General features: G+C 46.4%; 1 protein-coding gene across 4 annotated transcripts in view; it reads left to right on the top strand.

Moving 5' to 3' along the window:
* The window catches only part of trbd (ubiquitin thioesterase trabid), a 109,116-nt gene that overhangs the window by 31,341 nt on the left and 51,163 nt on the right, over window positions 1–26,612 (top strand). For all 4 annotated transcript variants that reach the window (XM_075677175.1, XM_075677177.1, XM_075677176.1 and 1 more), the window contains exons 5-6: window positions 12,407–12,664; window positions 26,153–26,345. In XM_075677175.1, the coding sequence (XP_075533290.1) occupies window positions 12,407–12,664; window positions 26,153–26,345 (451 nt within the window). The remainder of the gene's footprint in view (window positions 1–12,406; window positions 12,665–26,152; window positions 26,346–26,612) is intronic.

The following is a 26,612-nucleotide window of genomic DNA, read 5'->3' as shown; positions in this document are numbered from 1 at the left end:
GAAACAGCAGCATTCCGTTGCTTTTCTCAGTGCAAGATGCACTGAAATGCCCTTGCCCGGAATTGGTCGGTGGTGACACCGACTGATTCTTGGGGAAAGGACCGAGCGAAAGCATTGAGTGACCCTGTACAATGAAGGCTGTGGCTCTAAGCACAAGTGAATACCTCCGCTTCTTACGAGCCAGCTTCCTGCCAGTTCACTAAGTTTCGTGGTAGCCAGCATGTCTTAAAGCATTCGGTTGGTTTGTTATCAGTGTGTGTGTGTTGTGCTTGCACACTCACACCGGTGTTCCTGCGGGCTAGGTAGCACTAGTAGGAGCTAGACCAGGTAGAGCCCGATTACACTGGTGCCCACTGCGGGGTCATTCCAAGTCGCGAAAAAAATCGCCCGACTCTGAGAGACCTGAAATCGGGCTGGCTGAGCGGGCCTGCTCATGTCGGGGAGCTCAAGGGGTATTTCCACTAGGAAGTTACTGCAGAGCCCGAGGCCTGCAAAGTATGAAATCGAGCTATAGTGAATGAGCTAGTGGGGAAAGCACCCCAGGTATTGGAATGACACCCAGAGTCTAAAGAAATGGTAACAGACCACCGACGAGATCCCCAGAGTCACGAAGTTGTTGATTCAGGGAAACTTGCGAAAACACATTGCGGAAGCCAGTCCCTGCACAGCTGCAGTAACTAGCAAAATTCTATGAGAAAGGCAAGCAGAACAGCTGGCTGCTGTTTGTGCACCAGAGGTCACCCCAAAATAAAAAGAAAATAAGCACTCAAGCTGATTCAACACCATCCCACCACCACCAGCACATTGACAGCCAGCCATCAAGCCTGCTTTAAGTGGGAGACGAAGACCGTCCCACCGCCTATGCCTCACTGACCCTATTTTGTCTGAAGAAGGGCGTTCAGAGCAAGCACATAGCAAAAGGGGATTGCCATGCAATGCTTCCCCCTTTGGTGCGGCTGCATCTGCGTGGCATTTCTAAGAGGGGAGAACGGCAGACTAGAGACAGCACCTGAGGTGACAGGGTCATTGAGCTATAGCTCTACCTTTGTTGTGAATACTGACCAAAGGCATCTGACACAAATGGCCATTGCCAAGGGAGGTATAACCCAGGGCCCGTATTCTGAAACGTTCGCCTTCCGCGAAACTATCGCCTTGGCCACACCTCCGCCAACAACGCGAGCCGATTGCCAATTTTAGCAAAGCCGGAAAATAATCAACGCCATCTAGTAGGTCCGGCCTATGTCATATTAACATAGTGTCGGTGGGTGCTCTTAATATATATTGAATTAACGAACACGTCTTTTGGCGTTCGGTTGGTGGTGGAGTGTAGTAGATATAAGGTAGGTGGTAGTTATAGTACCCTTCTTGGTGGCGCCTTACATGCATTGTTTCATGGCGATATTTGTTGATTCATCTAAAATAAAACATTTCACACTTCTTTATTCAATTTATTTTACCTAAAGCAGCTGTAACCAAGCGTAGTCAGTGTGCAGAACCTGTACCGCGGCCAATACACTCGAAAACAACACACCCGAGCCGCTCTGTACTTGCACAGTGCGCGCTCTCATGCAATGTGAAGCGTTCGACAATGCGTATTGGTAGTGCACGCAGACGTCATGGGTAAGCAGTCACTTAGTTTATTGAACGTGACTATTGCGGCGGTGAAACTATTGCGGAAGCCGAACGTTTGAGAATACGGCCCCAGCTGTTCATGTGGTAATTCATTGCGGTGCACAGCGTTGCTCAAGATCCAACGCCAGATGAGACTTATACCATCGGGGACCAAAAGGTCCCTTGGACAACGACTGGCTCATCGTTGTCGGAGAGGCAGAAGGTAATGGTAGCGTGAATTCGCGCTAACCTGTTGTCACTTGGAAGTTATGTGGTATAAGGTCTTAAAGGGACACTGAAGGCAAATAATAATAAGTCGACGTGGACTGTTTAAATACCATTCCAGAAACCTCGCAATGCTTCTTTCGTGCGAAGAGAAGACTTAGTTTACAGGAAAACTGCATCTGAAGGGTCCGAATACCTCTTTCGAAATTCAAATCTCCCACCACCTAACCGGGGGAGTGGTGACTTTGCATGTGCCATCACCACCCTTTGCTGCTGTCGGTGAGTAAAATTGCGCCCGACAGACGACGACACCGAGCCAAGACAGAGCAGTGGATTTGCCGCTTCAGCTGCTTTTTGATCAAGTGGTGTAGACTGTTAGGGCATCCCGCGACATAACATGGAAGTTGAATTCTCTGTTACTTGGAGTTTGTGCGAGTTTCGCGAGCCAGCAAAACCAGCGCAGCACTACACGATAATGAAACTGCTGAAACGCAAAAGCATGGGAGGTGCAGAGTTGAGCGAAAATGAGACCTTTTGACTGCCCACGTCGTTGTCAAGGGTAATTTCAATGAGTTCTTTTTTCTAAAAATGAAATAGAACTCGATAGCATTTTATTTTGTCTTAAAGTACGGTACAATGTTTTTTGAAATGAGTGGTTGAATACTAGTGACAGAAGTTAACTGAGCAGTGCTTTCATTATCAGACAAGTGCTTGAATGTCCCGGGGTAGTCTTTAATCATGTCCTGCATTTACATCAGTTTCTTGATTATTAAGGCCCTGTTCACAATAATATTGACCCCTTAGAGATTCTCAAGCACTAATCTATCACTCTAGCTTGACTTAAATATCACTAGGCCCCATAGCAACTTTTGGTTATACGCTGGAAGTTGTTACGTGTCCTCTAGGCAGCGTTGTGCCACAAAAATTGAAATTTCACGTCGGCTGATTAATAGCCGAGATAGAAATATTTCAGTGCCGTGAACCCATGGTTTCAGCAGGTAAGCTCCATTGCCGGGCGAGACACTCTCTCCACTCGTCCCGTCTAGCCTCCGCAAGCGAAATTCCTTTCCTGCGTTCTCCCATACCGGACCTCGAGAATTGCGTGGGCCTCGCCTTCATTTTTTTTCTTTTTTTTTCCCGGCACTGCGCACTTCCGCTGACGACGTTGCGTGCGAGCTGTTGTGATTCTCATTTTGCTTAGCACATGATTTTGCGCACTGTGCACAAGGACACATGACTAGCGGTATAATTCAGTGCTACATGAATGCCGAGGCAGACACAAGCCGATCGCAGAGCACACTCATGCGCTGGAACACGATAGAAAATGGCATAGTTTTGGTAATTTTGCACCTGACTGCACGACCATGGGAACAAGCAGGCGAAGTGGAAGTACATCTCGCTGGCTTCGGTGCGAAGTAAAACAAAAAATACGCAGACATTCCATTTTTGTGTTTTATTATTTCTCTAGACTTCAATAATCAATTCAAGCAACACATCACACATATAACAGATCTTGCCTTGAATAATTCTCGAAGTCGGATGTCTCGATGATTGACGTCGCACTGTGGACACAAGTACGTAGGCGCAGGGGCACGAGTACGTCACTGTCCGGCTAGGAGCGCAGTCGCTGTGATGAAAAGGGAAAACGGCATTTGGATTGAAATTTCAAACCTTTCTGCAGCGTGTAGCGATGTAATACTTTGCAAACACGATCGTTAGTGCACATTGTAAGCTCTGCGCTTGTCAGTTCAAAATGGCCAGACCTGGTGAGGGGCCCTTTAAGGAGAGATGGGTGTGGGAAACAGGAAAATGCTTTATCTGCGAAAAGTTGTGCCATTATTTCCTCGCCTGACCTCCTCATCACCCTTGTAATGACACCGACTGGTTCTCGGAGAAAGGAGGTCCCGATTTGGACCGCCCACTCTCGAAGAAGGTGCTGGAGGAGACGACTGTGGAATACCGATCAGAGCAGAAGGAGCTGGCATAGGCAGCTTTCAAGGCGACCATGACTGAGAACACCGAGCGCCTCCTTGTGGCTGATTAACTCTTGCAGCAGCGAAGGCCTGGCACCTTCCTTCACAGCGGGGCCGCTGAGTGGGTGGGTCGCCGTCCATCGTGATGTAGCTGGTTCTCTTCATCCTCGAAAGCTTGTCGAAATGAAAGTACTGTTTGCCGCAACTGCTGTGGACGAAACCGCGGCCGCTGTCGACACGATCATGGACGGCGACCTTTCGGTTCTGAAAGCGTGTGGCCAGCGCACGCACTGAGTCAAAATGAAAGTACCATTTGCTGCGACCACTGCAGACAAAACTGCGACCGCTATTGACCCGATCACGGATGGTGACCATGCAGTCATGAAGGCACGCGGCCAATGCGATGCTATGTGCGGCAGTAAACTCAAGAATAAAGGCTTTAAAGGCACAACTAGGCACGAAGCTTTCTGATGGTGTAGTCATTCACGTACGATTTCCACTGATGGCTATGGCGATGCAGACTTCGAGGCTTTGTTTTGGTGAACGCTAACTCTATTTTTGCTCTTTTGCGTCGCACATTTACGGCGCTCCTGCGCTCACTGAGCTCCAAGAGTTGTCCAAATTAACAGATGTGCGACCAAATACGTCCCAATTAACGAGAGTTTCATTGCGTTAAATAATGCATATGCCTGCCGGGACCAAAGGAGAAATCCGAATTATCTGATTTTCTGAATTAACGAGGTTTTATTGTACATGGTAAAAAAAAAATATGTCGACAGCAAGTGCTGCGCTTGCGCATAAGGCTTAAATAAAAGTATGTAAACCCACAAGGTTCTCTTGGTGAAAAAGAACATAACACAGCAAAGCAATGCAGCTAAAAAACAAATGCAAAGCACATGCATATAAATCTGTGGTTTCAAAAGTGATAAAACACGAGGGGAAAAAATGAAAAAAATGCTTGCACCAACTTGCACAAACGAAAGAAAATGACAAATAAGGCCGAGGTTACTAGAAACAAATTCCTTACTAAAGGCTGTATAAAAAGGGAGCACGTGGACATCGTTTTGAAATTTAGATCGGCGCCATCAAGGCTGTTTAGAAGAGTTGCAATGCGGAATAATATCGTCTGGTGTCTATACTCTTGTATAAGAAATATGTACCACCTATGGATCATTATGCTGTGTATTGTAAACATACTGGTGCTGCACGAGTATAAACAATTTATTTAAGTCATTATATGTTGTGACAGCTGATGGATATATACAGGCTAAACGGAAAGCGTAAATAGTTATAACAGGAAGCGTTTTGTACTCTGAAAAATAATATATGAATGTTGCTGTTGAGAATATTTATAAAGTAGTCTTCACCTTGCATGCATGGCAGGAATGTTGTGCCAATTTGTGCCATGCCACTAAAGCTGCCACATTCATGCTATGAAGTTTATTTTATCTTTTTTTTATTTATTTAAGAATACCTTACAAGTCCAAAAATGCATGGTATAGGGCAATGAACAAATTTAGTGACTATAGAAATACATAAATATACAACACCAAAAATTGCACCAAAAGTGAAGAAAAATTGGATAATAATGCCTACTATATCAGAATCATTGAAAGATGGGCCAGTATGATGAGTTAAAGGTAAATAGGTGCTTAACGTTTTCATCAAAGAGAGTGTAAGAATCGTAACATTGTTTGCAAGTGTCACATAGAATACTAAGAGAAGTGCGAAACAGTCAACAACCATTTGCAATAGAAGACGGTGAATACAAAGCAGGAACCGACACAATATATTATTCAAAAAGGCATAAATAAGAACATGCAAGAAATGCAACATTCAGTGCTGTAACCTGTGGGGTACTCTCACCCGTACTCATGGGACAAAGCAACGACAACGCAGTAGTGCAAACAATCACAAGGGCATTTATTGCACCTTTCGTAGATCAATGCCTGCTAGCCGAGTTGCTATCCACAAAACATGCCGATGGGCGCGCGACAAATCGCGGAAGTCCGACTCACAGCGACCGGATAGCGAGCGAATATGTTCGCCCCATGCTGGATCCCAACGCCTGGTCGTTCGCACGTACGGTCACGCGAACAGTGGCTCGTTTGCACGAGGCCTCAAGAGTGCAGACCTTGGATTGGCGCACGCGTGGCACGTCCGCGCTGCTCGCCGTTCCCGACCCAAGTAACTCCGCCGTGAGGCGGCGTTAGCAGCGCAGCACTCGCGCCATCTCTTGCACTGCGCTTCAATCACTCCGACCGCCGCGAGCGTCAGGCCACGCGGCGAAGCCGCACTGCAGGAGACGGGAGTTATGCGGGAAAACAAGATATCAGGGGACGCGTGAGAGTCGCGCATCCCCACAAACCAAGGTGTCTACGAACCGGGAAAACCGGGAATTCTCAGGGAATTTGAATAGTCTGGAAATACTTAGGGAAAACTCGGGGAATTTGTGCTTCTATCAGGGAAAATTACCTGTAACTTTATTGAAAGGGAACGAAAGTATTGTTAATGCTGGCTACATTAACAGAGGAATCGCAACGAATCGTCATTAACGCCGTGTCATCGGCACGAGGTGTTGCCAGAGTAGTTAACAACCGATTTTCCAGACGCCCGATTTTTCGGACATGCCCGATAATTCGCACGGCTTTGCGGTACCACCACGTACTCCATGTAGTCAATGTATATTGCCCTAACTGCAGGTCTCAAATGGCATTAATCAAAGCCACCACCGCAACAACGTTAAGCCTAGCTGCTTCTACGTTCCCTATTAAGCTTCTTGCCGTGCGGTGCCGTGTTTTTCATCGCAAGAATTCGCCGCGGTCAGCAATGGCACTGACTCCGCCTTTGTAATCCTCGCGATTGGCTTCGAAGCTCGCAGAGCACAGCGCGTTGTGTAATGCCAGTCTCCGAAAGTTAGCTTCGCCTCAGTACAGCAGTGGCACGCAGTGAAGCATAAAAAGTGTGGGAAGGGGCAATTGTCACAGGACACAGTATGTATTCCTTAATTATACAAGCGTGCACCCCCGTCTCCTGTCACAGTAGGAGCACCGATATGCCTAATACATGTACTGACAGGCCCTAAGAGCTTTTTTCGGATGTGCCTGTGGCAATTTTAGTTCTCAAGGGCAGTTAAAGACATGCATTCATTTTTTCGGACTGTCTGATTTTTCGGATGTTTTTGCGGCCCCTAGGGAGTCCGAAAAATCAGACGTTGACTGTACAACTGACCAAGAGGATGCTTCAAATGGTCCATGGGGCGAATGCGTGGCAGAAGGAGGATAACAGAAAGGACCGACGCACTGAGGAATTAATGAAAAAGTAAGCGTGCCGCCGCCTCTTTGAAAGAGCTTGAGCTCAAAAAACAAAAGGTTGGCTGACGCCGAGATGCAGTTGTCCCTCATCCAAACCAAAATAAACTTTTTAAAGCAGTGAAACCCTGCACTGAGATGTTTTGCGCTGGCTTAGAGTATGTCAGGACAGTTAAGGTTGACTTCCCAGCTGCTGAGAGAGAATCTTAGTAGAGACAAAGTTCAGGCCTCATACCTATGATCTTGCTATCACTTCATAGAAATAGCTCGTATTAGAAAATATTTACTTCTGTAGCATCTCCTTTTTATTCGTATTTGAAAACGTTCGACTCGATTTGGAATGGGTTTTACGATTTTTTTTTGCTGTGCATTTTACTAACACCTACTAACACCTTCCTTCTGTTTTATTTTTGAATAAAATAGATATTACTCCTGACTATTAAAACTGGATTAAGTCATTTTTTTTTGTTTCAACATGCTTACTAGAGAGTGACAGCATTGGGCATCATGGTGTCAGCCCGTCTTGAAATAAAACAAAGTTCTTGCTCATTCAGGGAATTTTGCAAAGGTGCTCAGGGGAAACCTGGAAAACTCAAGGAATTTGTAAATGTCAACTTGGTAGACACCCTGAATGCTGAGTATAGCCAGAGACATGCAACATCAGTTGTATTTTTCAACGTGTGAATTGGATGAAGACGTCAAGTATGATTTACCCAATAGCATCACAACTATCAAGCTTCGTGAGTTCGTTGCCCAAAAGGCTGGGAAGATGCTGCAGGAGATTGATGTTCAAGCATCAGTGAAAATAAGAATGAAGCACTCCGATTTTCCAGAACACACCATGACGCCGCTGGTGCAGCTGACAGCAAGAACTGCACCGAGCAAGACCGACTCTTCCATGCACTCGTGCCTGCTATAAATGCTTTGCCTGCTGCAGCAACATGCTGAGCGACAGCAGCCACTCATGGAAAATCTTCTTATTCAAGCCCAACAACGACAAAACAAGCAGATGGTAAAGCCCGACTTCTTTCATAGAGAGAGCTCAAGCCCAGAGGCTTGGATCGAGTTCTATAAACAAGCGTATGAGGAGAACTCCTGGGATGAACCCTGCAATCGCATCAGGAACATGCATCAGTTTCTCAGCGGACTTACCAAGAAGTGGTATGGCATCCATTTTGCTGGACATATGCTGGATACATGGAAGCAGTGGAGAACAAGCTTCTTGTCAGCTTTTGACAAAAACCATGTTGAAAGGTGGGACTGAGCTACTTTTTATAAATATGACTCGGGAAAGCCCCTAGAATATCTTTACTAGAAAAGACTACGTCTTCACATGGCAAATGCAGAACTACTGGAGTCCGCAGTAGTGCCACTGATTGTTCATGGCTTACCCAAGGAACTTCGGAGGCAGGTGAAGTAAAGTTGCCTAAAACTGTCAAAGAACTGTTGGGATGTTTCAGAAACATCTGCACCGATTTTACACCACAAAGTGTGCGTCGGACAGATCAAGACCTTTGAAAAGGCTCCATGGAGGTCTCGCGAGCTCGAAAATCCTTATGGCCGAAATCAAGTCGTCAACTTAATGTCTACTAACAGCAATGATGCAGAACCAGTAGCCTCTCATTCAGAGGAAACGCAACCAAAAAACTAATACAAGAGGGTGGCCAGTCCCACCTGACGACAAAAATTGAGACTGTTTTTCTAACCGCTCTTAGCCTTGTCTACATTAAACTCAATTTCAATGGAGACGATGTTGATGCATTGGTTGATAGTTGTGTATCTGTATTTAATAAATGAGGCTCTTGTTAAAAGTGACAAAATAATTGGATGACAGGCGCAGGTACAGAGCTTTGATGGCATAAGAAAAGTATATGATGAATGGACGAAAGCAAATGTCTCTTATCAAGGCCAGAGGGCTAACATCGACACCCTTGTCGTGAAGCGATGTGACTATAGATTCTCACTTTGGAGACCAGATATGATGACGCGAAAGTTAAACCTTTATTGGAATGATGAAGTAACTGTGGCGTAGAGATGTGCACATCCTTGAACGTCGTGGACCACCTTGTTAAGTGTGAAAAAGACGTTCGTGAAAAATTCCCTGAACTTATCTGTCTAGGCAACTCTGCACCAGCTACAACAAAATTTACTGTTCTCTTTAAGCTGAAAAATGTTACGCTGGTCAGGAAAAGCCTTACAGTATGTCACGCGAAAAGAAACTTTGGTTGAAAAATGAGATCCAAAATATGTTGGATGCTGTGATAATACGGCTATCAGTGTAGACATTTGTCTCGCCTATTACTCTGGCTCCGAAAGAAGACGGATCTCTGCGACTGTGTACTGATTACCGGATTTTGAATGGCCAAGCCAACATTTTTCCTTTTCCTATGCCAAGGATCGACGAGATAATTGAAGAAACCAGAGGCTTCAAAATATTTTCCCATATAGACCTTTGCAAAGGACTTTGGCAGATTTCGCCTGAGAAGGAATATAAAATGTATGCAGCCTTTGTCACTCCATTTGATGTATACGATTATAATCGTTTGCCTTTTAGATGGAAAAACAGTGCAGCAAGGCTCCAAAAAGATGATGATTAATGTTCTCAAGCCATTTCTCGGATTATTCTGTAATCTGTATGTAGACGACATCATAGTCTACTCCAAGGATGAAACATCACACGCTAAACACTTGACATCTCTTTTGATGGCATTAAGTGACGCCAAACTTAAAGTGAATTTTAAGAAAAGTGAATTTTTTAAACACAAAATTACATTTTTCAGTCGCACTTTGGACGGGTTCACAAAGAGCACGAAAGAAGAGTCCGTGGAATGTGTACAACAGATGAAGAAGCCAGACAATGTACACGCAGTCAGTTTTTCTTGACCTCGCAGGACATTTTAGAACTTACACAAAGGATTTTACAACACGAGCTGCATTGTTGAACAACCTACTCTGTAAAAACAGATTTCATTTGGACTGAAGAACGTGACAAGGTGTACAGAGATTTGGTATTAGTCATATCATCAGACCCGGTCCTCACAATACCAGACTTCACTGTTCCATTTGAACTTACTACGGATGCATTGAACTACAGAGCAGGGGGTGTACTGTACTAATAAAGAAGCACAAGTGGCAGCGAAAGAGGAAGACAAGTGGTTGGATATTACTCTTATACTTTAACAAAATCGGAACAAAACTACAGCACAACTGAAAAGGAGGCATTGGCTGTTGTGCCAGCGATTAGGTACTTTCGATCATACCTAGAAGGCAAGAAATTAAAACTGTTCACTGACCATTAGGTGCTTACTCATTAGGTGAATGGTAGTCAGCCGAAAAGGCGGATTGCTTGCTGGATCAGGGAAATTCAAGTTTGATTTTGAGGTGGCACACAGGAGTGGACAAGATTTGTCAGATGTTGATGCATTTTCTCGACTTCCCATTGTTAGAAACTGTGAGAACGAGCAAAGTGTGAACTCACTTAAAATGTGGGAAGGCACAGAACAGCTGATGTATTTAGGCGGAAAATTTTACGTACTGGATACACTGAAAACAAAGGTTCTCGACCTCTATCATGACAGTCCAGAGTCAGGAGGGCATGACGGCTTCTGGCGAACATACTACAAAATGAGAAGATTTACATGGCCTGGTATGAAGAAATATATTAGTGATTACATTAGCTCTTGTCAACATTGCCAACTGAACAAAGCAAAATATAAGCAGAAGACCATATAATATAAGTCACAGCACCATACTGTCCATCAGCTAATGGACTAGCAGAGCGACTTATCCAAGATATAAAACAATATATAATTACGTACCCAGGATTCCCAGGAGGGTGTAAGAGCTGTCTACAAGCAGCTGTGTCTCATGAGCACTCTGGGGTGCAGTACTCAATATGCCGCCTTTGAGGAGCCTGCCTATTTGCCTGCAGATGATATACTTGGCATAACAGAGAAGCTTAACTTGAAGGAAACAAAGAAATGTTCAGAACAGCAAAGGGAGCACAGGGAAGCGATGAAGAGAGCATTTGACAAACGTCATAACACAAATATTCCCGCAACTGCATTAAGCGATAGGGTTCTGGTGCAGAAAGGATATGGTGGTCCTAACACATAACTTGTGGGTTCGTTTAAAGAAGTAAAATTGGCTACAAAAGAAGTACTCAAGACCATCGGCTACATGACTGAAAATGGTGCGATGGAAATAGCACCCATTGCCAACGCCACCCCTTATTTGCAGCGGATGGATGAAACAAAGCCCAGGAGAGTGCAGTGGGCCGAGATGACAAAGGACAGATCTGGTGGGAATGGGGGGGGGGGAGGTGAAGAAGAGGAATAAGGAGAATAAAGGTTGATATACAAAAATGTCAGTGTACCGTGCATTGGGAGCATGTAAGAGAATCCCAGATGGTCAAAATTAATTGGAACCCTCCCACTACAGCTTGCCTCATAAACGTTATCATGGTTTTGGTACATAAAACCACAGAATTTAATTTTAATGCCTTCTGCTCAATTCTATGTATGTCACTGTTATCATCCACTGCTATGGGTGGCTGATCCTGTTGATAATGCATGGAGAGCGTTGCTCTGACCATTTACAAAGCACAAAAAGCATGAAAAAGATTGCATATAAGGCATTGCCAGAAAATAGCAGCCACGGATTGTCTAGGCAAAAGGCAAGCGAAATTGAAGATATCCCCAAAAGTGATCATGCGCGAATGCGAATACAGCACGTCTTTTATGACCACTTGTGGAATAAAGTAATTTATTTCTGGGTGAATCCGCTATTTCTGACTCCCAGTTCAGTTATGCAGACATTTAGGCGGTCCCCACCGAGTCCGAATTATTGGTCCGCAACTGTGTGTGTGTGTGTGTGTGTGTGTGTGTGTGTGTGTGTGTGTGTGTGTGTGTGTGTGTGTGTGTGTGTGTGTGTGTGTGTGTGTGTGTGTGTGTGTGTGTGTGTATATATATATATATATATATATATATATGTATGTATTCTTTCCTTTTCACAACTGTATTTTTTATCAAAATTAAAATTTTCCGAACAAGCCCATTTGATCTTCTGTGAGAAGACTTCTTTGGCATTCTAAACACATTTATTATGTAGTGCCCCACTTCAATTTTTGATAGCGCCATCCACTTGAGAGGGTGGGCGATCACAATGAATTTATAATTGAAAGAAAGGAATTCTGTGTATATTTACTTCCAAAAGCATCCAGCACTTTCCCTGCTTACTTACCTTTGTTAAAGCTGTAATTGACTTTCTCTTGTTTTGCTTTCCCAGGTGCAAGTGTCTGCTGATGAAAACCCACTCAGCAACAACTACCTGTGCAGCTTGCGGCGGCAGGCACGTGAAGTGGATCGGCTCTGGTTAAATGCCTGTCGGGCTGTTGTGGACGGAGATCCTGAGCCCATCAGTCGTTACCTGAGCTCGGGTGGAGACCCTGCACGGCAGCTGACTCATGCCGAGGCAGGGCTGCTAGCTCGTACAGCCAACTTTGACCCAGGCTTCACACTTGCGCACATGGCCATTCGCCAAGAGGTACAGTTCTCATGGCTACACCTGTATGCTTTGTTTAGGGCACACATCTTTAGGGAGCTACCCGGCTTACTTGAACTGTCGGATTTCACAAAAATTGCTGCAGTGCGAAATTCTTGTGGCTGCAGAAACTATGTTTACAATGCTAACTTAAAGGTCTTCAGAGTATTCGAGCTTTCTGCAAAAAGAGTTTTTTTTTTCTTTTTTGCAGCATTCACTCGTCCTAATGTAATAAAAGATTTGTTCTGACAGTCCGAACTGTGTGGAAGTAGTAACTGGGTCATTCCACGCCAAATGCACCAGCCTAAAAGTCAACCCTCTCCTATCTCCATTTTTTTTTTAATGTGGGCATTTGTTTGGTCTAAACAAATGCATTCTCAAATAAATTTTTGTCTGCCTGAGCTCCATTTAAATTCAGCGTAAAGCATGAAGCACAAGGGGAAAAAAAAAACCTGAATCCCATTCAATAAATGCGGAAATATAGTCTTGATACCTTAACAGAATTGTGCTTTATTATGCACTCTTTTGTTTAGGCTCTAGATTTATTTTTAATATATTCATAATGTGCACTAAAGGTTAATTTGGGGCATTTTTCGAAATTTATTATAAAAACTTCCATAGTCATTTTGTAAACTATTCCTGGCAGTCTTTGTGTCTAAATGACCGGCTAAAATATTTTGGCATGCAACAACCACGAAGTATTAAAGAAAATTACCCCAAAGTTTTAAATATTGCATTTGTGTCGCATTTCCAGTTGTAATTTCTGAAGTGAAGTGGTCCATCTAAAAATATGAAAAGTTACATGTTTCATAGGACACCTAACAATTTGTCTTCAAAAGTTTGATTGGAGTGATTTTCATTTTAGGTGAGACAAAAATAGTCAAACCTGGATATATCAGAATCTGATATATAATTATTGTCTGTATCGACAGTTGTAAAATCCCCTTGGAAATCACATGCAAAAGCATAGCACTGTACTGTGCCCTTATTGTATTCAATGCCACATTCAATATATTGAACGCTGTGCCGTATCCCTGCAGGTGTGCTTTTCCTAACGGGGATGCAATAATTTTTAGCACATTCAGAAACACTTAATGATGATGAATTCGAAACACACTGTTTTGCCAGGGGCTGTCAAACGGTAAGACTGAATTTCAAGGGCAATATATTGCTACGGAACAGTGTTTACAAAGACGACGACGATTGGAAGCTAGCGCGGGCTGTTGCCTCTTGGCCAAGTGCGCCGTATTCCCTTGTAAATATACTTGTATATAGCTTTTCGCCTGTGTCTTCGTACGTAACGTATCTGGTGGAGGCGGACGTTTCCTGTACCTCATCACGGAGCTTTGCAGTGGACGGTACCTCGAGCCTTCCTTCATGGCTCCCGGCGACGACAACTCAACTCTGCAGGCTCCAACACCTGCTGCCACTTCGACGACCTACATAACTCTCCCCGCTCCCCGTGTTCCTGGCGTATTCTCGGGCAAAGATGGGAAAGATGTCGATGACTGGATCAGCCTGTACGAACACGTCAGCCGCAATAACCGGTGGGACCCTACTATCATGCTCGCCAATGTAGTCTTTTACCTCGGTGGCACACCTCGAGTTTGCTTTCGGACGCACGAAGATGAGCTCACCAGTTGGGATTCGCTTAAGCAAAAGCTCCGAGACTTGTTTGGCAACTCATACGGTCACCAACTTGCCACGCAGAAGGCGTTATCCGGCCGCGTGCAGACGTCAACGGAGCCCTACGTCACGTACATTCAGGACGTCTTGACTCTGTGCTGCAAAGTTGGCGCACACATGACTGAGTCCGACAAGGTCTCCCACATCCTCAAAGGCATTGCCAATGTCGCCTTCAACTTGCTCGTTTTCAACAACGTGGCGACGGTAGATGCAGTTATAAAAGAGTGCCGTCGCCTGGAACTCGCTGAAAGCAGACAAATTGACCAGCAGTTTGCCCGTCTGCCCAACACCCCAGCGACATCTTCCTGTGCCAACGCTCCTCGTCCCACCAACACTGGCGATGTTACCTGAATTGTCCGGCGTGAGATCGAGGCCGCCTATCCGGCTGCTTTCGACTCCAGCCCCTCCAACCCACCTGCAGTCATGGTTTCCCTGATCCAGGCAGTTGTCCGCCAGGAATTCGCGAACATGGGTCTTCACACCATCTGCTCAGCCCATCGCCCTGATAACCACCCGGCTTCATCGATTCCGCCCCGTCCCGCATCTTATTATCCACCACGTTTCCGCAACCCATCTGAATGATGCACTGCTGACAACAAACCCATTTGTTTTCACTGCCGTCGAATCGGGCACATTTCTCGGCACTGTCGCAGTCGCTGGAGCTCCCCGACCCGGTCTACTAATACCGACTACTCTCGCCCCTCAGGTGGCCCTTCTTGTCCCTATGTCGCACGCTCCGATAATGCTGCCACTGATCCGCCTGCGCCGAACCGCCCCTATTCTCATTCGCCTTTACCCCCAACGACGACAATCTCGCTCTCCCCATTCCCGTCGCTTCTTTTCGCCGACTCCCTTCGGATGCCGCTCCCAGCCGGAAAACTAGACGATGCAGCGCCTCGATGTGACGCTGTATTGCTCCCTACGCCGCCAAATCCTCTACTGACGTTGCCCACTCATCTGAACCCTCTTGATGTGCAAGTCGACGGTGTTTCTGTATCTGCTCTCATAGACACTGGGGCGCATTTGTCGGTAATGAGCGCTGACCTTCGCAATTGCCTGAAGAAAATAATCATGCCCGCCACGATGCCTGTTGTCCGTGTCGCCGATGGCGGAACAGCCCCCGTAATTGGTACGTGTGCCGCCCGCGTCTCCTTCGCCGATCGCTCCACTATCGTGCTATTTACAGTCATCGCACACTGTCCCCACGACATCATCCTTGGCTTAGACTTCCTCTCCACACATTCTGCTCTCATCGATTGTTCCACCAGTGCTCTCCATCTTGACCTGCCCGTTCTGGATCCCGCTGAACCACACCCCAGTCGCCTCAGTTCCGGTGACTTCGTTCGCTTGTCACCTTCGGCACTGACTTACATTGACTTAGTGTCATCCCCACCAGTGCCCTACGGTTACTACATCGCCGCTCCTATGCAAAACGTCCTACTTACACACGGGATAACAGTACCTCATACAGTTTTATCTATTACGGCGAATTGCGTCTGCCTGCGAGCGGTCAATTTTGGCTTGACGACACAAGTCCTGCCATGCGGGATGGCTCTGGCCCAGCTTTGCTCATTCGAGGATCACTCAGTAGCATCTATTGCAGTAGACAATTCAGCCTATCATCCTCTACCATCGCAGTCGGCAACTGGTACCATTGCCAACTTACAGAAAATGATTTCGCCCGACATGCTGTCCGAGCACGCTCATGAGCTCTACCGCATTCTGTTTTCCTACCATGATATTTTTTACTTTAACAACCGTCCTTTGGCCCAAACTACAGCTGTGAAACATCGCATTAATACCGGCGATGCCCCTCTTATTCATTGCCGCCCATATTGAGTGTCACCGGCTGAGCGTCAAGTTTTTTATGCGGAAGTTCGCAAAATGCTTGCCAAGGACATTATTGAACCATCATGTAGTCCATGGGCGTCACCTGTTGTACTGGTAAAAAAGAAGGATGGCTCATGGCGCTTTTGCGTGGATTATCGGCACCTTAACAGGGTTACCAAAAAGGACGTAGATCCCCTACCTCGGATTGATGACGCCCTTGACTGCCTCCACAGTGCTCGCTACATCTCCTCTGTTGACCTTCGCTCCGGCTACTGGCAGATTGCTGTGGACAGTCTCGACCGCGAGAAGACTGCTTTTGTTACACCAGACGGTCTTTATCAATTCAAAGTGATGCTGTTCAATCTATGTAACGCTCCTGCCACTTTTGAACACGTGATGGACTCCCTCCTTCACGGTTTCAAATGGTCCACATGCCTGTGCTACTTAGACGACATTATAGTATTCTCCCCAACGTTCGCTACGCACCTCGAGCGCCTCTCAGCAGTACTGGACGTTTTTCGTCGAGCCGGTCTGCAACTCAACGCATCGAAGTGCCAATTCAGCCGTCGCCAGATTACCGTCCTTGGGCATCTCGTTGACGCGAACGGAGTGCAACCGGACCCAGGCAAGATCCATGCTGTTACGCACTTCCCTGTTCCGAAGTGTGTCAAGGATGTGCGCAGCTTCATCGGCCTTTGTTCATACTTCCGCCGTTTCGTGAAAAATTTTGCGGCCATAGCACGACCACTAACCGAGCTTTTGAAAAAAGACGCCCCTTTCCGTTGGGGCGATAACGAGGCCTCTGCATTCTCGCATCTAATCGACCTTCTCATAACGCCTCCCGTTCTGGCCCATTTCGATCCTTCTGCACCTACCGAAGTCCGTACTGATGCCAGCGGTCACAGAATTGGTGCAGTACTGGCCCAACGCCAGCATGGCAACGACCATGTTATCGCTTACGCCAGGAGGCTCCTCTCACCCTCGGAGTGCAACTATTCCATCACTAAGCGTGAGTGCCTGGCCCTAGTTTGGGCGGTTGCGAAGTTCCGCCCATTCTTATATGGCCGACCGTTTTCCATTGTCACAGACCATCACGCGCTTTGCTGGTTATGCTCACTGAAAGATCCTGCAAAAAGACTTGGTCGCTGGGCCTTAAGCCTCCAAGAATATTCGTATAGTGTCGCCTACAAATCTGGCCGACTACACAAGGATGCTGACTGCTTGTCTCGCTACCCGGTAGACGAGCCTGACGCCGCCGATAGTAGTACCGCCAATGGCATTTTCTCTGTGTCTGCCTTCGCTAACATCGCCGATGAGCAGTACCAAGACCTACCAAGACCGCTGCGAGCACTCATCGAGCGTCTGCGCTCTACACCTATCGACGCATCCGTTCGCCGATATGTCCTTCAGGGCAGCATTCTGTGCCGAAGGAACTTCCTCCCTGATGGATCTGATCTTCTTCTTGTGGTGCCAAAATATCTACGACAGACTGTGCTCTTTGAGATGCATGACGCACCCACTGCAGGACATCTTGGGGTAACCCGCACGTACGACCGCGTCCGCCACCGCTTCTATTGGCCAAAGCTATGTTGCTGCCTGTGATCCCTGCCAGCGTCTGAAAACACCCAGGTGCTACCTGCCGGTCATCTCCAGCCAATCACCGTCCCTGTGAAACCGTTCTTTCGTGTTGGATTAGACCTCCCCGGTCCCTTTCCCACGTCGTCCTCTGGGAACAAATGGGTAGCCGTCGCAACTGATTACGCCACCCGATATGCTATCACCCGGGCTCTCCCTACCAGTTGCGCCACTGACATCTCTGAGTTTCTCTTGCGTGACATTATTTTACTTCATGGCGCCCCTCGACAGCTGCTTACTGACCGTGGTCCTAACTTCCTCTCCAAAGTTATCGCTGACATTGTGCGTTCCTGCTCCATTCAACACAAGCTGACTACCTCATACCATCCTCAAACCAATGGCCTGACAGAGCGGCTAAACCGTACTCTTACCGATATGCTCTCCAAGTACGTTTCCAAGGACCACCACGACTGGGACATTGCCCTTCCTTACGTCACATTTGCGTACAATTCTTCCCGGCACGACACCGCCGGATTTTCCCCATTTTACCTACTGTATGGTCGCAAACTGACCTTGCCCTTTGACACGGCACTTCCTCCTGCTGCGATCTCAACAAGCGAGTATGCGCGCGACGCCATCGCCCTCGCCGACCATGCACGCCAGCTTGCCCGTGCTCGACTGACGGCCTCACAAACCACTCAGCAGCATTAGTACAGTGCCCACCACCGTGACCTACAGTGTTCGCCTGGTGCGCTCGTGCTCCTGTGGTCGCCCTCTCGTCACGTCGGACTTTCAGAAAAGCTCCTTTTGCAATACACAGGGCCCTACCGCGTGCTGCGCCAGGTGATGCCTGTGACGTACGAAATTGCTCCTGTGTGTTCAACCTCGTCCTCTACTCTGGCATCTAATGATGTCGTGCACGTCAGTAGGCTCAAGGCCTACTACACTGCTTCCGAGTCCGGCCGTTAGTCAGTCCGGGACGGCACTTTTGCCGCCGGGAGTAGTGCTACGGAACAGTGTTTACAATGACGGAGAGGCGAGCAGTGAGAAGACGACGACTACGATTGGAGGCTAGCGCGGGCTGTTGCCTCTTGGCCAAGTGCGGAGTATTCCCTTGTAAATATACTTGTATATAACTTTTCGTCTGTGTCTTCCTACGTAGCAATATGATAGAAAAAATAGCAGGGTCCGTGTCTTAGTTACTACTTTGCTACTTGCTACTCTGCTTCAAGAACGCAAAGGACCTCCCAGTCTGATATGTGTTACACAAGAAAGCATGGATGACATCACTGAGTGGCTCCGGGCATGGGATGCTGAACTGAAGATGTCTGTACTGACATGTTTGTCTTGTATACAAGGGCTTTCCCTAAGCAGTGCTTTAGGATTTCGTGAGTGGCTGAAACGGTACCTGAACCCCCACTTGCACGGATTTTTACATTACAGTTTGGATTTAACAAAACCACTGCACACCATATTTGCACTTTACGAAAAGACCACCGTAGCAGCAGCGCGCAAGACTCATCGCTGTATGATTCCCAAGCCCACAGTCCATACTTAAAGCATTTCATTTGTGCTCACAAGGTTACACGCGAGTGGGAATGGACATAGATGTTCTGCAAGCTGAAGGCCGCTTCTGAATCTAACGGTATCTGTGTAGGGTCGGCAGTCACTGACATAGGGGTCGGAGGGGAAGTGCCGAAAGTGAAGAGACTGTGAGGCGTCGGAGCGCTGAGCAGCATGCAAAAGAGATGGGCAAACAAGAAGTGCGGACGGGTTCCAATAGGATGTCGGTTCCGAAATTGAAACTCAGCAGAACCATATGCTTGGTTGGCTTGTTGCCAATGTGACGATCGGCCATTTAAACAGCCTATTGGTAACAGACAAACCACTGGGTATGTTCACACATAATTCGTAGTACAAATGTGCTGATAGCGGCACAGTGCATATTATTCAAGATGGTTTCTTGCACACTGTTCATTTCTACCTTAACATGAATCAAAATGTGCTATAAGCCCTTAGACTTGGCAAGGCATTCTGCAGTCTCGTGTACAGATTACACAGGCTTTTAAGGTTAGTATTGCGCTTAGTGTATCAGACCGTACCACACCACAAGCATCTTGTGACATTCATGTGCAAAAAAATACATAATCTTTTGTGCGTTCAACACGGCCTTGGAGAAGCAAATTGTAAATTCCTGCTTTTCATGATCTCTGGAAAGTGTTAGAGACGTGCGGAGGTTTCAGATAAGTTTCACATATACATATTTTATGTGAAAGGGACACTACAGTGAAAAATGATTTCTTCTGCATCAGTAAATTACCTTTCTACAACACCAAAAACACCACTCTTACAACGATCAGACGTTTGGTAAGCCAGAAAAAGCGCAAGAACGAAATACGGGTGGCGACGCCTACTTAAGTTCCCGCACCTGGGGGCTGTGACGTCTTGGATTTTGATGGCATCTTCTAGGGCCTACTAATTATATATAGCGGTACAGATTGACTACATTGTGTTCTAAAGGAACCAGATATTAAACATGGCAAGTTTCCGGAACCTTTACTCCGCCAAAGCGGCCCAAATGCGAAAACATACTTTGGAATCCCTGACGTCACACTGACGTACCGGCGCTGGGGTTTCAGCGCGAAATTCAAATACTGATATTGGACCTTCATTTTCTCATCTCATATTCAAGCTATCTTTTTGAAATGACTGCCTGCAGAGTTCTGAAACAATGCTTCATTAATCTAAACTGATTTATTGTTTCCCTTTAGTGCCCCTTTAAGAATTATTTATATATCGAACTATTTTGAGATCCCGTTCGAGTTTGATATATCCATGATACACTGTACTTGAAATTTGGTCCCTACATACACTGTTGACCAGCACTGCATCTTCACCGCATTACATGAATAGAGGTGGTGGGAAGATTTATCCACTACATTGTGTTTTTCTCACAAGAGCGTTGCAGAAGTGCTTGAGTCTGCTGTACCACCGTTTATTTAGCCACCTCCAACTTTGAGTTGAGGAATAGGAAGTCAGCCTCCACAGATCACAGATGGTGACCGTGGATGAAAGTGGTGGAATAGACGTGTACCTGTGGTTGATACAGCTCTTTGGAAATGTGGCACTAGCTTGATTTCTTTTCTTCTATAATGTGTTTCATTACTCACAAAAACATGATCCCTATCACTTTTTCTTTGCCCATTTAAAGAGCTAGTAGGCAGTTATGATGTGGTCTCTGTAAGGCCTTTCAAGGCTTGCTCTAGCAGCTAAACACTTGACAGTGGCGCCAATGGCAAGCACTTTTACCGAGTGAAGTGGTAAGAAGTCCCATTCCACAAAGATCCTGTAGTCATGTTCGCAGTCACAGAGGTGTCACTCTTATAATGCGTTTCTGGCTCTGAGGGTGCTGCGATTTTTGTATTGGGATGAAACTTGTTCAGAAAGTCAGTTGGTGACTGTACTTGACTTTTGTGTTACTTGAATATATATCTTTTGAGGCACCTGCAAATAAAAATTTGTTTCTCTATAACCGATACAGTTTGATGCCACATTTTAGATTTCATTATAGCAGTAGAATACCCGATTGAAATAAAGTGTGGTCAACCAAATTTATATGTAAAGTCGAACCCACTTATAACAGTATTCAAGTGCCACTAAAATTCCATTGTTATAGCCGATAATTGTTGCAACTGGGTTGCATAAAAAAATCAAAATAGAGGGATGGCAGAGCTGTTGTAAAAGAACTATAATGCCGGGGAGGCCAGTGCCCCACCAGCTTCCTCCATCTGGCTGTTGATTGTGTTGACTCGAACTCTTTAACCCTGCTTCCTGCATGCTCTGATCGCATGTAACAAGCCGCGGCTGTCGGCATTCAAGAATGGCACTGCTACAGTAAAACCTCGTTAAACCGTACCCACTTAAGCAGTAGTTTCATTTTAAAAGTAGTAAACTCAAATCCCCGACTCAACAGCCATTAGACATAATGTGTTTTGTACTTGCATAAACCGTACCAGCTTACTGCGTATGTATCGGTGAACACGTAGTGTTTCCACTTTTGGTTGCGCAAACATGGCAGTGCGTCGTCTCCATCAGGCGGCCCTGCAGAACAACAACCCTCAGAGATCAGAACAATGGCCTTTAAGCACCCTGTGCATTCGCACATGAAGCCACATCGACATCATTTCGGTGCCATGCCAGAGAGTGTTGTGGCGTCGTGCAAGCAAGGACTCGTATCATGCCGAAGCTCGGATAAAAAAGACGCCGGGTGCTCAGCATAGAAGAAAAATTAGACATTGTTCATGCTATCGAACGTGACACGAAGTCGGCGCTGGCACGCAACAGGGATCTACTGTTGACTACGGTGTGTGGCATTTGGAATGCGAAGAAGTTGCTCGGCAGCGCTGCTGCAACCACGAAGAGATGCCATGTCGGCTGCGACAGCGAGGTCGTTTACCAACTCACCCAACCTGCCACGCTTTTGACAAGATTCGACTTTTCACCATCGTTGCCTCTGTTGTTGCCGAAGTGTTGCCTAGTGGCAGTGATGAGGACAACTCGGAGAGTGACAGGACGGGCGATTCAGGCCCGACAGTGGCAGAAGCTGCGCGTTACATCAGCCTCATGAATGCAATCGTCGCAACGAGAACAGCACCCCGCAATGAAAAAAGGTGCCCCACAACTTCTGCAAGGCTACATCGTTCGTGCACGGAAAATATGCAACGCCAACGAGGAATCTGCCGTGTGAGTGTTTGCCGAGAGGGGGCAGGCTGAAAAGCTGGTTCGCAGCTTCAGTAAGTTTGAGGCCGCTGTCATTGCTGCTAGGCCGCCGCGGCATCATACGAAAATAACACTTTTGTCTCACGAAGTGAATAAATACTGCATGTCTTTTTCCCCTTTCATTGCACTCTGGTGAGTTTCGTTTTTGACAGGTAAGTGGGCGATCTCATGCTATTTCGGTTAAGCTGTACTACCGTTTAGTACATACTTTTTCCGAGCTCCGGTCAACTACGGTTTAACGAGGTTTCACTGTATAACAACTGCAAAGAAGAGTCATGGGTGGGAAGCAATATGCGAGCTCCGCCAAGGCGTCACTTTAGTGGCCCCAAATGGGGCCTTTTAAAAATGCGAGAAGGTTGCCGCAGCAGCCTGTCAGCTTGAGAAATCCAGAACAAATGCTGGGGCAAAATCGCCACAAGCATCTCGCCAGCCACGTACATCTCACTGGCTTGCATGAGAAAACCCTATGTCAGTTGGCCTGCTTGCTTTACGCGAAGCTAGCTGACATTCTTCTCCAAGGCATCCAGCTGCTCCACGTAGTGTAGCGGAAGGTTCCTTGCAAAAACAAAGCACTGGAGGGGACTGAATCATCTGTCGGACCTCCTGTGAGGACAACGTTAAGGCAGCCTGCCCTACCATGTCATTGCTGCCGTTGTTGCCATTGCTATCTGATGCAAGCATGTTCGCGACAATTTCAGCCTGCCCTACCGTGTCATCGTTGCCGTTGTCGCCGTCGCTATCCGATGAAAGCATGTTCGTGACAATTGCCTTACCGATTATAGGTGCTTAGTTTCCAAATCTATAGCAGTGTGCTTTCCTTTCACCGGCAACTTTGTGCAGTGCCGATAGTCAGTGTACGGATCAGCCATCTTTTGTTGCGGTAGTGAGTCAAACGAGGTTGAGAAACCACGTGACCATCAGCGACTTCGAAACAACAGCAAAAACCAGCGCCAGCGAGTTGGCAGAACTGTGCAGAATGAGGGGCCAGTGAGCAATCTGGGAGCAGTGCAATTGGCGTGGTCCATTCATGATTTGGAGGGTGTGGCATGTCATAGAGCTATGGACGCAGCCAATTCATGTTCGGAGGGGTTGAAGGGCGACGGAAGAGAGGTGTGTGAGGCCGGCGATGCGATGAAGGCTGAAAAATGGGCGCGCGGCGGCTGTTAGGGCAGTGGGGCCATTGTGCAGTGGCTTGAATTTCTCCTTTTCAAGAATTTCGCATTTCATTCCTTTCCGCACGAACACCCAGTAGCCAGACTTCATCATTATAACCAATAATGCAGCATGGGGGGCATTGTAGTAAGCGGGTTATTTCACCATAGAAAACGTACAGGTTTTCATTATTATAACTGGTATATTGTTAGGACCGGTATCATTATAAGTGGGTTTGACTGTACTTCAAAGTTGAGCACTAGAAGAACACTCTCATCAGTTTTAACTTCAAAATCTTGCTACTCTTGTTCTAGGGTAGACAGAGCAATAAGATTAGTCATGCAGCATTCTTTGAATCATGCAAAAACTGTTGAAAACCCTGTTTAATGAAATCTGAAGAACTGATATTTTTCAAATCTTTGCAGAATATGAAAGGAAGTGCGCATAATATTAGAGCCAAAGGAGATTAACAAAAATGGACCTCATACAGTGAACGCTGGCGATTATGCTGTATTAGCATCAAAATTTTGTAATCAAATGACTCCCAGCATGTCACAAATTAAATTATGTCACCGGCTTTGCTGTCCGACAGCGCTGAGCGGTGATAATTAACGAAAAATGATGTCACCTGTTCATTAGTGAGCTTTGGTTTGGAGTCTGAGTCGTTTTCGTCTGCTAAAGTGTATTTCTGAAGGTCTGCCGCATGTCCAACATGTGGATTTGGCATTTTCAACCATTTCCCAAGAGTTTCGCTAGCGCTTCTCTCGTAAAATCCTGGCGAGGGGCGCTGCCGGTGTCACTGCGCAGTTATCGAAAGTCGCTCCCATGGCGTCATCCCACATGGCTGCGTCACGAGAAAAGCATTGTGCTCGAAACTATGCTGCACCTGCACTTCAATTCAACTTCCTGAAAGAAAACGCTGGGAGTAAGATGGTGTGAGGAACGGCATGGGGAAGGTGAATGAGAAGGTTGGCGTCATGGTGAGGGCGAGTGGCTGTACTGGGCGGCGAGCGTAGTGTTCTTGACAGATGTTTCTGGTTCAACTGGGGTTGGCACCTGGTGCTGGCTTCTGGATGGATAGCGAAAGCTGGAGAAGCTTGTTCGAGAAGGCGTGGGTCAAGGGCTTTGACAATGCCATCAAATGTGTCCAACATGACCACATTGGAAGTAAATTGGCTTGTCGTCAGGCGTCCTCCATGCATTCGGATCATGATAATTAGGAGTAGAACAATGGAGTTGGAGAGGGTTGAAGGTGGCCGAAGGGTAAATGTCAGGACCGTTCACAGAACAGATGGTTTGAATGCTCATGTGTGCCAGTTCTTCATGAACAATGGATTGTATAAGCGATATGGTTCATTGGGGATCACTGGGCTCCCCTCGCATAAAATATGTGGGTGATTCGCCTGGGTTTTCACGTCAAACGATTCGGGTAATAGTCTCTGACGTTGAAGGCTAAACTGCTATACGAATGTCCTCACACCTTAATGTCGATGATGTGTTCGGAAGATGGGTGAAGTTGTGGGCGATGCATCGGCTTTTAGGATTTTCGAAGCGTTGGCATTCAGCAATAATCACATTGACTGTTGAGGAGTCTCAACAGTCAACACAATCAGGTTAAACGCATAGTCCACGATTCTTTTCAGTACATGCACTACCTTATTGGCTTCTGTCATTTTGGCGTCAACTTTTCCGCAAAGGGCGAGGGCATCCTGCACGTATGTCAGGTAAGGCTCGGTAGACATCTGCGCATGAGAGGCAAGTTCTTTCCTGGCGGCATCCTGGCATGGGGGGTGGGCTGCCTACAGGTTGGCCAAACAACTTGCGAAGTTTCGTCTTACATACGCTTCAGCTTGTGAGCTCCTCTTCATTGTTATCAAACCAGGCCTTTGCAATTTTGTTTAGATAAAATATTACATTTGCCAGCATCAAGGTTCGGTTCCACTTATAATGTGCGCTTACGCACTCAGAGTCGAATCCAGTGGTTGACGTCATCGCCATCAGTGCCAAAAAGGTCCCAGGATCACTGGGTGGAGCCAGGATGATGGCTGGCATGGCGTCCGCCACTGATGCAGTTTCACCGCCGGAAGACATGCTGGGAGTGGCGACTTGGCAACTGCTACGGAGCTCCGCCTTCCGTCAGAACCCCAGCACCTCCACCAAGCTTTTACGAGGAGGCAGACATAACAGGAAAATGTATTTACAATATATTTACAAGGAGAGCAAGCACTGAACCATATGGTTGAATGAGCGCACCAGATCAAAAGCGTCTTATTCATCAACGTTCCTCTAGAGGAATATTACTGTGACAATATTTACGAGTTCTCAGCAGCATAACTAAAAGAATAAAAAATTAAATAATTTTTGGTATGAGACCCCTGTTTCCCCATAAAGTGAAAGTCAATTGCTTGCACTCTTATGCTCTTGTCATGTTCAATAATAGACCACTTTTTTTTTTTTTTTTTTTCACAGCGAGAAGACATCCTGGCTCTGCTGCTATCCAATTCGGGCATGACTCACCCTGTTGCTAAGCGTGTTCCATCAGATGTTGGACGAGATGCTGCTGCTGACATTCGGCACCACATTACTGCCTCCTTCAAGCAGAAGAAGGGACCGTTTTCTTGCTACTTTGTCACTGAATTCGTCACCTTTGCATTACCCACAGGTAAGAGGCATGTCAGTTGTATTGAAATACAGCGTAACCTTTTTAATTCAAACACCAAGGAGACCTAAAAATGATTCAAATAAAAGGGAGTTTGAATAAAATAGTCCCATTGAATATCGCACTCGATAATGTATGTGGTAAAGCACCCAGTACAGCCACCAAATGATAATTCTAAATTGACAAGGACTGCTTAAAAGTTCTAATAAATGGAATCCGAAATATCAACTTCACCAGAAAAAGTCTATTCCACAAGTGGCCAGACAAGCT

The sequence above is a fragment of the Dermacentor variabilis genome, unplaced genomic scaffold (genome assembly GCF_050947875.1).
Source record: "Dermacentor variabilis isolate Ectoservices unplaced genomic scaffold, ASM5094787v1 scaffold_12, whole genome shotgun sequence".
NCBI lineage: Eukaryota > Metazoa > Arthropoda > Arachnida > Ixodida > Ixodidae > Dermacentor > Dermacentor variabilis.
Note: the sequence above shows the minus strand (reverse complement) of the source record. Positions and strands in the feature narration are given on the sequence as shown.